This window comes from Microtus pennsylvanicus, chromosome 3 (genome assembly GCF_037038515.1).
Source record: "Microtus pennsylvanicus isolate mMicPen1 chromosome 3, mMicPen1.hap1, whole genome shotgun sequence".
In the NCBI taxonomy this organism is placed as follows: domain Eukaryota; kingdom Metazoa; phylum Chordata; class Mammalia; order Rodentia; family Cricetidae; genus Microtus; species Microtus pennsylvanicus.
In genome coordinates this window covers 81,207,101-81,219,919 of record NC_134581.1, presented here as the reverse complement: position 1 = coordinate 81,219,919, position 12,819 = coordinate 81,207,101, and the positions used below count along the sequence as shown (strand labels likewise).

The 12,819-nt window shown below is 39.8% G+C and overlaps 1 protein-coding gene across 1 annotated transcript; it reads left to right on the top strand.

Moving 5' to 3' along the window:
* The first annotated feature begins 9,132 nt into the window (after positions 1-9,132).
* On the top strand, positions 9,133-10,068 carry LOC142846773 (olfactory receptor 8B3-like). The gene has a single exon (XM_075967581.1). It carries the CDS (start codon positions 9,133-9,135, stop codon positions 10,066-10,068), a length of 936 nt encoding a protein of 311 aa, XP_075823696.1.
* Positions 10,069-12,819: the final 2,751 nt, after the last annotated feature.

Genomic DNA, 12,819 nt, shown 5'->3' with positions numbered 1-12,819 from the left:
TTGTAATATGTTAAACAATGGTTTTAAATCTCCTGTTGTGAGTCGGAGATAAGGGCGTAGCCAATTAATATCGCCTAAGAGTTTTTGAAAATCATTTAAACAACTTAATTTGGTTCTTTTAATATGAATCTTTTGTGTATGAATCAAGGTTGGGTCCAATTGAAATCCCAGAAATAAAAAGGGATAACAAGTTTGAATTTTCTCTGGAGGTATAATAAAACCTCTATCTTGTAAGGCTAAAACTAAATCCTGAGCTATTTGATTTACTACCTCAATCCTATCAGCAGCTATCAATACATCATCTGTATAATGAAGAATATAAGCAGTGGGATATAGCAATCTTATGGGGTTCACAGATTGAGCTACAAAACGCTGACACAGGGTGGGCGAATTAGCCATGCCCTGGGGCAGGACTCGCCATTGAAACCGTGGATTTGGGCCAGCATGATTGATAATTGGAATAGAGAACGCAAATCGTTTACAGTCAGCGGGATGCAAAGGGATAGAAAAAAAGCAGTTTTTGATATCAATAACAATTTTATGAAATCCTTTGGGAATAGCAACCGGTGACGGCAGGCCTGGTTGTAAAGCCCCCATGGGCATCATGGTCTTATTAACCTCCCTTAAGTCCTGTAACAGTCTCCAGTCCCCATTTTTCTTTCTAATAACAAAAATGGGGGTGTTCCATGGGGATGTGGAGGGCTCAAGATGTTCCTGCTCTAGTTGTTCCTGCACTAACTGCAGGGCAGCCTGAACCTTTTCCTGAGGCATAGACCACTGATCAATCCAGACTGGGTCATTAGTTCTCCAAGATATCCTATCAGCCTGGAGTGCAGGAGGAGCAGTGGTCTTTATGAAAAAAGGTCCGCACCTAAGCCTAAGCGCTCTGGGCATTGTTTAACAGCGATAGGGCCTGTAGGCCCCTGTTCTTCCTTCCCTAATCCTTTACCAGGGAGGAATCCCATATTAAGCATCTGTTTAGTGACAACTTCATTAGGGCTAAGCATAATAACTCCCATTTGTTTTAAGATGTCCCTTCCCCAGAGGTTAACCGGGAGGCCTGGGACTATAAAAGGCTGAATGGTGCCTGAATTGCCGTCTTTATCCCTCCAGGTTAACAACTTGGAGCTTTGCAGAGTACTCTGGGTTTGTCCTATACCTTGTAAGTGGGTGGCAGTGGAATCCACGGGCCAGGCCTTAGGCCAATATCTAGATGATAGAACAGTGGCATCCGCACCCGTGTCCAAAAGGCCTTGAAATTGTTTATTATCTAACCATAATGTCATCATAGGTCGAGTATCAGAAAGCTGTTGCACCCAATATACATCAGAAGAGCCGGGGCTCGAGGTACCACGCTCGTTTCCTCAGCAGGGGAATTGTCCTATCATAGGCAATGGCAGGGCTTGTGCTATGCGATGTCCAGCTCTCAGAGTTAGGGGGCCCTCGGTAGCAGTGGCAAGTAATTTAATTTCTCCTTTATAATCAGCATCAACTACAGAGGGGATAACAGAAAGCCCCTTTAGAGAGCATGAAGCTCGCCCTATAATGAGATAAAACATGCCAGGAGGAGGGGGGCCAAATAGACCCGTCTCTATAATTGTGGTCCCATTCTCGGGGGTTATAATCCGGGTGGAGGAGGGACACAAGTCCAATCCTGCACTCCCTGGGGTGGCCTGGAAAAGGGGTTTTGACGTTGGGTCATCTCCCTTATATTGGGTATCGGGGTTTGAGCTGGCTGGTACAAAGTTGGTGAGTAGGGGCCCCCAATCGGGGCCCCTTTCCCGTTTCCCTGAACCGCAGTAGCGGAGGCAGGGATTAGGGGGTTGCCTAATACATCAGTCTTGGATTTGCACTCACTTGCCCAATGTACACCCCGTTTGCATCGGGGGCAGGGTCTCGTGGGATCACCCCTTCTATTCCCAGGACCATTTCGATTATTCCCTACCATTTGTCGAGAGGGGCATTCCCTTGCAAGATGTCCCAATTGACCACAGATGAAACACGACCTCCATTGGGGGCGAGAGTGTCCCCCTTGTCCCTGAAATACTGCGCCAATGGCCAGGCTGATTGACTTTGATAGCTGATGGCCAAAAGTATCTACCTCATTACACGCTTTAATCATACCAGAAACATCAATGTCCCTCATTTTTCCCCTTAATGCAGCTTTGCATGCAGGATTTGCGTTTTCGAAGGCTAGTTGTTTGACCAAGGTCCCTTCAATTTCCTTAGGCCCCAAGATCCTTTCTGCTGTTTCTTGGAGCCGACCCATGAACTGGGCATATGGCTCCTGGGGCCCCTGAATGATCTTAGTGAGCGGGGTAGTAGTGCCGCTAGTGGAGGGAACTGCCCTCCAGGCTGCCAGGGCTGCCTGCGCCGTCTGCGAAAGTATTCCCGGTGACAATCCCCTTTGTTTCTCCTCATCTGCAAATTCACCCTGGCCAGCAATTTTATCAGCTGTCCAGGAGGCAGTCTGACTTAGTGGGTTTTTTCTATTGTTATTAGCAAAGGCCTCAGCCCTATCCAAAAACTCAATCTTCCAGATCAGATATTGTCCTCTAGTTAGCACCGACTGAACCACCCTGCCCCATTCTATGGGCAACATAAATCCATCCCCTGATAATCCCTCCAATATGGAAAGAGTAAAAGGTGCATGTATTCCATAGTTTTTAACAGCTGAGTGAAGGTCTTTAATATGTTTAATTTTTAATTTTTTATATATGGGCTGAGAGGTGTCACCTTCACTTTGTTCGGGCTCCTCCTCAGTATCAGAGGTCTCCTGAACTTCATCACAATTCTCCTGTTCTTCTACAGTATCAGGGTGGAGCTCAGCGGCGTTCGCCTGTCTAGCTCGTGACCGCGTCATGACTGGATAGACCATTTTACGATTAGGTCTAGAGTTTGCCCGTTTGTCTAAAATCATGCCTTTTCCCATAGTGAATTGTAAGTCCCGAATCTGAGAGGAAAGGTCTGAGAGTTCATGTTGTAATGTAAGCACTTGCTTGAGACCTCCTATTTGCGCCTTAAGGGCAGCTTTTGTATTAAATAATTCCTGAACCAAAGGAGTGGGTAAAGGCAGGCTATCGGGGGCGGTCAGAGCATAGGGCGGCGGCTGTGGAGTCCTTTTTGGCTGACTAAGGAAGACGCGGGGAACCCTCGCTCCTCTACCATGCTTTCCTTCCTTATATCTAGCCGCTTCTAACTCATCTTCGGACTCTGAATCCAAGAGCTCCCCTGGACTCTGAATCCAGTGATCCGAGTCCTGCTGGCTAGGTTTGGTTTCATTTTTTAATGTAACCAGCGATGGATAAATGCTGTTAGGCGATTTTTGACTCTTATCTCCAGCCGGCACGGTTTCCTCTTGGGGGCCTGCCGTGGGATTAATAGGCCCTGAGGAGGGGTCCTCAGGGATACTAATAATAACTGAAGGGCACGGGGAAGGACACCCCCTCTCTTCTTTACGAGATGGCGGGCGGGATGCCTCTAAGAATTCAGTAACTATTGTCAGAAGATGGGAACCATTTCCTCCACATTCCGGGCTATTTATGATGTCTCTGATTAGGGACCAGTAAGTAAGAACAACTTCCGGCACAGAATCACCTGATTTAATCAGTTTACTAAGATTTTTTCCCACCTTATCCCAAACATTAGGGTGTATTTCTGGGCCAGTTAAAGTTAGCCAGGGGCATATCTCGTCTATAAAACAGAAAAATGCAACTAAATCTCTTTTTTTGACTCTTACTCCTCTTTCCCTGAGGGATTGCTTAAATTCCTGTATAAATTTCTCTTCCTTTGAAAGTGACTGTCCCATATCTTTTTGGACGACGGTGAGCCTGCGCCTACCTTGTCCTGCAGATCTGTCCGAGTTCTACAGCCGCAGAACCTTCTCTTTTCTTCTTGTTGTCCCGGGACTGCGCGTTTTCGTCCGATAGTTGACCGTGCTCCAAGTCGCTGGTTCGGGCGCCACTGTTGATTGCCTTGGCGGGCTACTTAGTCTAGGGTTAGTAGCCCGCCTGGCAGTTCAGTTATTCCAGGGTCACGGAGAGGCACTACCTGGAAGATAAATGGGCTAAGAAAGAGGAAGAAGGCTATGCAAGGTTTGTCAAAGCCTCCCTTTATTAGGGACGAGATACAACCTTTTATAGGGCAAGGAGTTGGGGGATGGGCACAGGGTTCTGGGCTCCTGCCGCGTGGTTCACGTTGGTCACATGGTCCTCGTTGGTCACATAGGCAGGAGGTTATCTTCGGTCAAGTCACTGTAGGCCAAGAAGTCACGAGTCGACACACCTAGATCTTTAGATAGTTTGGAATGCGGGGTGGGTTCCGCTAACAGATAGCTCTCATTAACAATTTGGGTGTGGGGTAGGCTTTGATTCCTAACACAATTATGGGTGTGGGGTTCTCTGCCGACTCCCCAGGGTGATGGTTCCTGTAAAGATTTTAGGAGGAAATTGGCTCCTGACACTTCTGGAGTCTTTGATGGGGTTGATGAATAGATAGCTATTATTATTTTTCCTTAGTTATGATAAAAGATAAAGGAGATATAAATATTGTGACTGTAATTGTTGAATAACTGTTTTGTTATGTGTAATTTTACTATGTTAAAGTTAAACATTCATTTTCACTTAAACAGAAAAGGAGAGGTGATGTGGGATTCCCCTCTGTATGCTGTGAATATCACTGGTTAATAAAGGAACTGCTATGAGCCTATAGTAGAGCTTTAGGAAATAGTGCTAGGTGGGGAAAACTAAACAGAATGCTGGACAGAAGAAGGCAGAATCAGAGAGAAGCCATGGAGCTGCCACCAGAGACAGACATGCTGAAACTTTGCTTGTAGGCCACAACCTTGTGGTGATGCACAGATTAATGGAGATGGGTTAAATTAAGATGTAAAAGCTAGCCAATAAGAAGTTAGAACTAATAGGCCAAACTGTGTTTTAAATGTTACAGTTTTTGTGTGATTATTTCAGTTCTGGGAGGCCGGAACAAAAAAAAAAAAAACAGGCTCCTCCAACAGATATGTACATTTCTTTATTTGGAAAATGACTTTATGGACAAATTAATAGGTACACAAAGTATGCTATTTGTTGTGTAACAGTAATATACTGATAAAACTGTTAGAAGTTTGATGGGGAAATGAGAAAACAAGTCACAATATTTTATAAGATTGGCAAGAAATAACTCAGCGGTTTGAATTTAGGTGGGAATTGGAAACCATATGTGCATATTCCTATCTTGGGCATAAATTTGAGAAAATGCTTTGAACCCTAGAATATATTTTTAGTTATACAAAGGAAATAGGTAGCTTGTTCTTTCTTGACGTATATAATACTCCAAGTACCAAATAGATTTAAAATAAAATAAGGTACTCCCCATATTTTTTAAGAGTAAAGTGGGGTTTATATTTAAAAACTAAGAAAAATGCATATATTTGATTTTGATAAAAAATTTGATCATTCAAATTTTTTTATTTATATTGGAGGCATTGAATATGCTCAAATACATGCTATACTTGAAAAATGTCTACATTTAACTCAATACTATGTACAATGAATATACTTCATAAAGCATTGATAAAAGGTTGATATTTATTATTGAATTATTATTAATATCTCTAACACTCAAGGGGGAAAGTCTCTCTTTGTTTTGTACACCTCAGAGATTAAGAGCATGGCTGCTTCTATATTGCTAGCAGGTATGAATTTGATAATTATTTTTCCTTTAGGGTTCAACTACTGATATAACAAGCCCCCAAGCCCCCAAGGAGAGCAGCGGTTCACAGTCATCTTCTTGTGTACAAATAGATCAGAAGGGAATTTCCACTTAATAATAGAAAATTGGGAGAACATGGGTTAACATTTCTTGATCTCCATAGTTGACTCGTCTTTTTATTCAGCCAAATCCATGAAATCTTAAACCAAGTCAACTCTACTATATTTTTCAGGATCTTTTGAACTCAGTATTTAATGACCAAATTGTCAGGTAATTTTGTGTGTGTTTGTGTTTGCATGAATATACTTTATAAAACAAACATTAGCATCTTACATAACCAGCTACATTTACCCTCTTGATAATATTCAGGTAAGTCACAAAGTTCTACATAGTTTTGATAAAGTTGAAGTTTAACTTTGTAAGATGGCTAACTACTCTTATTATCTAAACTGGTGGAACTATTGTTTGCATCTGTTGGCAAAGGAGGCACCATATGCTGCATGACAGAGGGCACAAAGTATAGTGCATAGAGAACACTACTCCCATGTACTCCATATCTGCCCCAATCCCAAAGTCTTTGCTTTCTTCCCCACTACAAGCCCATTTGCTCTAATATTTATTATCGGTAGTAAAGTGAACACATAGTACAATGCTTGGTGAGGTCAGAAAACCCTTCAACTAAACAGACACTGACATTAATGTACTTATCCTATCTTTCCAGATAACAACAGAGTCCATCTGTAAACTAACACAAATATTTCTAACTTTTAACACTAAATAGGATTTGATACTTAAGGTCTGAAAGGGCACCCTTCTCTGCTTACAAAGGAGAATTTGAAGTTCTTTTCTTAAAATTTATTTCTTTTCTTTTTTCTTTCTTTTTTTTTTTTGGCTTTTCAAGACAGGGTTTCTCTGTAGTTTTGGAGCCTGTCCTGGAACTAGCTCATGTAGACCAGGCTGGCCTCAAACTCACAGAGATCCGCCTGCCTCTGCCTCCTGAGTGCTGGGATTAGAGGCATGTGCCACCACTACCGGCTTGATTTATTTATTTTCATTTTATATACATTGATGTTTTTGCCATGATTGTTGGGTCCCCTGGACCTGGACTTACAGAATGCTTTGAGCTTCCATGTGGTTTCTTAAAGTTGATCATGGGTTCTCTGGAAGAGCAGTCGGTGATCTCAACCACTGATCCATCTCTCCAGCCCAGATGTTGATTTCTTAAATATAATCTTAAAAAACAGCAAGTCATTTCAGACATTTAGTAAGACTTCTTTACTCCATATAATTCTTTCTGTACCTTTCTCCCTTGATTATAATTCTCATATCAAATCAGAGATATTTTAAGCAAAACAATTGGAGATTTGAACATTATCCTGATCCTCATATTGCCATCTTCAAACACCTGCATTCTACAGGATTACCATGATCAGCATTCCAAACATATTGAAAAATAGAAATGTACTTTGATCTAATACCTTGTCAGGAATAGAAAGTCTAAATCATGTTTGTCAGTGGTACAGTCCACATGAAAGTATGTTTTCAATACTTACAGAAGTGTTAAACTGGGAATGTGGTATTCATTCAAACTTACTGTTTAAATTGGATGTGAGTGATAGCCGTACAAAGAGAGACTCTGGAGGAAGAGGAAAGAGAGCAAGCCTCCTCCATTGTGCTGCATACTTTTTCTGGAGGCTTTTAGTTCTTTACAAGAAATTCCCAGACTACTACTCTAGACAGACAACCATGGGGAGTAAGACAAGATGGTAAATACAAAAAAAAATGGGTAGAAGCAAAGAGGGAAGAGGTTTGAAGCATCCTTACTGAGAAACACAATTACTGGTAATAGCAGTGAAAAAGCACTGCCAGAATGTTTTTGATAATTTAGTATCTACCTGCAACTGCAGGGATGTCTCCATCCACTCCCTAGCATCAAGATTGTACTGATGATTCAGAAACCACATCCCACATAGACATCTCCCTTGAATTCTAAACTCATGTATAGTGTCCTACACAAATATTCATTCAGTCCTATATAACATCAAGCTGAGTATGTTCAAAGCAGAACATACTCCCTAACCCTGCCCTCCAAAAGCATCTTTAATGTGTTTATATCCTGTGTTGAGGAAGTGATGAACTTCTTAAGATCCTACAAGTCTCATATATCATCCATATCAAATGAATCTCAACTGTTTTTCTAGTTTACCATGACTGCATTACCAATATTCCGATGCCACATTTTTCTGCATGACATCACCTCTATGTGAGTCCCTAGATAGAATCTATGACCCCTTAATGTATATTATTGATAGAATAAGCAGAATCTAACTGTGGCCCAATATTGTTTTACTGTTTTGCAGTGGCTTTCACTTCTCTATTCTAAATTACCTGCTTCTGAGTGTATTGATTTTCTCTACTAGAGGTTAGGATTTTGTCTCATTTGATATTGCAACTATGGGAGTAAAAGCCTCTCAAGAGAAGGAGAGGATAAATTAATTGACAATTGTAAAAGTCATAAATTTGGGAAATTTTATATAAATACATGTAAAGTGGGAAAAAAATGTTACCTTTGAGCAAAGCTAACATTCTCCAGTTTCTCACCTGTGAAACAAAATCAATCTCTCTCTCTCTCTCTCTCTCTCTCTCTCTCTCTCTCTCTCTCTCTCTCTTTCTCTCCATCCCCTCTCTCTCGTTCTTCTGCAGTCTTTTTTACATCAAAAGGGTCATAAGTGTGCCCTCAGCACACTGCCTGGAACACAAGCACCAATTGTCTTGGTGTTTTTCTTTTCTCATTTCAATTCTCCTTCAGCAAAAGATAACAACTCCCTGCTCACAGACCCCTATAGTCCCAATTCTCTTGACTTCTCTATAACCCACGAGTAGCAGCAAGAAAATATTTAATTAAAGACCAGAAACTCGGAGTGAATATAGACAGATTAGAATCAGGGACTGAAGAAGTTAAGTAGAAAGGAAACTCAAGTAGCATCAGTAATGGAAGTTCAGGCCCAAGACATCAGACACAACAGCCAGTGCAGACCCTAGCGTCCAAATGGAAAACCGTCTCTCAGTAGGTGCTCCTGGAAGATGTGTGAATAACAGAGTTATTCTTCTTTTGCAGGAAAAGCTAGAGCTTCATTGGTAGCTTCTTGAATTTCACACTTAAATGTCACATGAGGACAATAAAATAGAAACCTAGTGGGTTTTACTTCTCAATGCAAGGAATACAAATGAAGCCACGGGAACTGTAATCATGATGGTAGGCGATACTCAAAGAAGTACTGCTAGATTGTTGAGTTTAGATTTCAAAAAATGTTTCTGTTAAAAAAAATGTCATTTGTCAAACTGCAAGCTAACAAATACTGCCAATTGGTAATGTTTGCCTCTATTGGTTGACTCATTCAACTCATGAAAGCTGGGAGGAGAATGAGCCCAGGAAATCACTCTACCTTATTTGTCCTTGAGGGGTTAACAGACAAGCCAGGGCTCCAGATTCCACTCTTTACCCTGTTTCTATTGATCTATGTGGTCTCCGTGTCAGGAAACTTGGGGTTAGTTTTTTTAATCAGGATTAGCTCTCAGCTTCACACACCCATGTACTATTTTCTCAGTAACTTGTCCTTCATAGATCTCTGCTACTCCTCTGTTATAATCCCAAAGATGTTGGTGAACTTTGTATCAGAGAAGAATTCCACAGCCTTTCCTGAGTGCATGACCCAGCTGTTTCTGTTCTCTTTCTTCGGTATTGATGACTCCTACATGCTAACAGTCATGGCATATGATCGTTACGTTGCCATTTGCAACCCCTTGCTCTACAATGTCATCATGTCTCACAGAGTCTGTGTGCTACTATCCTCTGCTGTATATGCTATGGGGGCCTTTGGAGCCACCATCCATACCAGCTACATTTCCAGCCGTTCCTTCTGTGGAGCTAATGTCATTCACCATTACTTCTGTGACATCCTCCCTCTTCTGAACATAACTTGCTCAAGAGACTATACCAAGGAGTTTTTGATGATACTGCTGGTTGGACTTAATGTATTTGTAAGTGTATTTTCTATCTTCATCTCTTATGCCTTCATCCTTGCCAGCATCCTGAGAATACGTTCAGCAGATGGCAGATCCAAAGCCTTCAGTACCTGCAGTTCCCATCTTGTAGCTGTTGGAGTCTTCTATGGTTCCATCATCTTCATGTATTTGAAACCAGCTACAGGTGACACAATCCAGGAGAAAGTGGCTTCTGTCTTTTACACCACCGTGATTCCCATGCTTAATCCCCTTATATATAGTCTTAGGAATAAAGATGTCAAAGAAGCCATAAGAAAATTTGTAAATGGTGGGTTACACTCTCAGTCTGTATAGAAAACATCTTAAAGCTACCAATTTAAGCATTCAATTTTTTTAAAATTGTCTTGTGTGTAAGAATGCTATTTCAAGTTGAAGAGCCATCTTAAAACAAAATGTGTTTTTTTTATTTTTGGTGAACCTCGTTTCACCATTTTAGTATCACTACTCCCAACACAGCGATTTTCACTTAGGCTCACTAACCTACTTTCTTACTTACTGGTATACATATAAGTATACATGTATACATATAGATGTGTACGTATGTGTGTGTGTGTGTGTTTGTGTTCTTAGCAAATACCACTAAGAATAAAATAAGACAAAATCTTGGTGGTCTCATGTGAAAGAGTAGGTCTATTTTATAAATTCTACAAATTATATTGATTTTTCGAAGGAGGGGTGCCATGAAAGGAGCATCATAGGACAAGATGAGAGAGTTGGCTCTCTCCTTTTCTTGGACATTAAGTCTTCAGTCTTGGTGACAAGATTTATAACCTACTAAGCCTCCTCAATGGCCTATAGTAATATTTGAAGTGACAAATCTACACACACATGAAGATTGAGGAATAAGAATATGAAAGCGAAATGGAGAAGAGATAAAATTCAGTGGCAATGGAAGGAGACAGGATTATTGATATACCCTGAAGAGAACCTAATATGTACTCATGATTTAGATGTGGATTGCAAGAGAGTGATCATAACAGGAAACCAATTCAATGTTTTTGACCTTGCAACTAGAATGATTGGATGGCAATTTTCAATGACACAGAAAATCGTGTATGTTTTTTCCTGTGAGGATTGTGATAGTTTGAATGTGACTGGTGCCCATAATCTCATAGGGAGCGGCACTATTAAGAAGTGTGGCTTTGTTAGAGTGAGCATGGCCTTTTAGAGAAAGTGTGTCGCTGTGTGGGCAGACTTTGATATTTCCTATGCTCAGAATACTGCTTAGTGTGTCAGTTGTTTTCTTGATGCCTGCAAGATGTAGGACTCTCAACTACTTAGTCAGCACCATGTCTGCTTAGAGGCTGCCATACTCCCCTTCATGGTAAGAATGGACTGAACCTCTGAAACTGTAAGCAAGCCACCAAAATTAAATGTTTTCTTTACAAGTGTTGTCGTCATGGTCATGGTGTCTCTTCACAGCAAGAAAAACTATAACTAACACAAGGACCCATTCAGTTAACAACAATTAGGTTCATATCTTCATAGAAAGTTTTACATGTATTTCTCTTTTTATTTGTATAGAAGCACTTACTGAATCAAATATTTTTCCAGAGATTCTTCATATATTTCCCCTCAAACTAGTTAGCATTAAGAAAACAATAGACAAAGGGTGTGAGCAGTGCAATGACAGGCATAACTGAACTCACACCCACACATTTCTGAGGGGTACATATTTCCTAAGAAACTTGCATGTTTCACACAGACCCATTTCCCAGCTATGAGATTGGAACCAACACTCAAATAAAACCAAAGAAACGAGACAGAGTTAGAAAGAGCAGGAAGGTGTGAGGTCTAAATAATGGTCTGTCTCCTGTTTTCATGCTATATATGAAAGTATCAGAAGACAGTAATTATGCTGTGATTTAGAAAAATTTACTGCAATATTTTCCAAAATGACCCAATCAACTTTGGCAGGTTTCAATGTAGTTTCTTTATGGGCATTTCTTTAGTATGTACAAAAAGCTTTCCTGTTTATAGGATCTTAGAAACAAAATAAATGAGGTCATCCAGCATATACCTCCTTATTGGAGAGAGATTATGTACCTACTTCATGACACTCATTTCAAATGAAATTTAACACTTATTCTGATAAGAGTTAGGCATATATGTCTAGAAAATAAGATCTCTAATAATCATAGGCATAAGTGTCTTTTATATTCTGCCCCCAATTTCTAGAACAAATGAAGCAAAGCTGCTCAAAAACTGCCATGTGAATGAATAAATGAAGTTATGTGCATAAAAGTATAGACAAATATAAAATGAATAAAAGTGTTTGTAGCCAAGTTTTAGATACATAGATTGCACTTTTTTGGGGATGAATCTGCTTGTAGTCTGGTTCTTATGTTTTTATAAATATCCAAATTGTTTTCTCTAGCTTCTTGAAGATTATTCCAAGGCTACAAGACAAGAAGGGCACTAGAATAAAAAGGAGACTGTATATCTCAGCTAATAGGTTTAATTAAGACTAATAACTTCTTAATAAATAACGTAAAATGACTTATATGACTCTATAAATGTCCTTTAATTAAAAAATATATTCACCTTCTAACTATCTGAATAATATTTCATTGTGTAAACATACCAAATTTTTATTATCCATTAATTTGTTGATGGACATCAGGTTTTTCCAGTTTCTAAGTATCATGAATAGATTAGCAATGAGAGTGATGACATGCACCTTAGTTCTTCCTCCACCAGCTTTCTTCTCTTTTTCACTTCTCACTGACCCTAGATACACATACAGTCTTAAAAAATTAAAATCAAACCTGCAATGTATATATATATATATATATATATATATATATATATATATATATATATATAAAGGTAAATATTGATATGCACTTAGAATGCAAGAAATGAATACAAGAGAGGGTAAACATGGGTGTTAAAAAAAGGAAGGGTGTATGAAGTAGTTGTCCATTGACAAAAGCTTAGTTCTGAAAATATACATATGTATAACTGATATTATATGAATTTAAAAATGATTTTAAAATGTGATATTTAAGAAAATAGATGTATATATAAACATATGTAGGACTA

What these genes read in the sequence shown, in the direction of transcription:
- LOC142846773 (XM_075967581.1), top strand. Translation starts at nt 9,133, where the DNA reads ATGAGCCCAGGAAATCACTCTACCTTATTTGTCCTTGAGGGGTTAACA.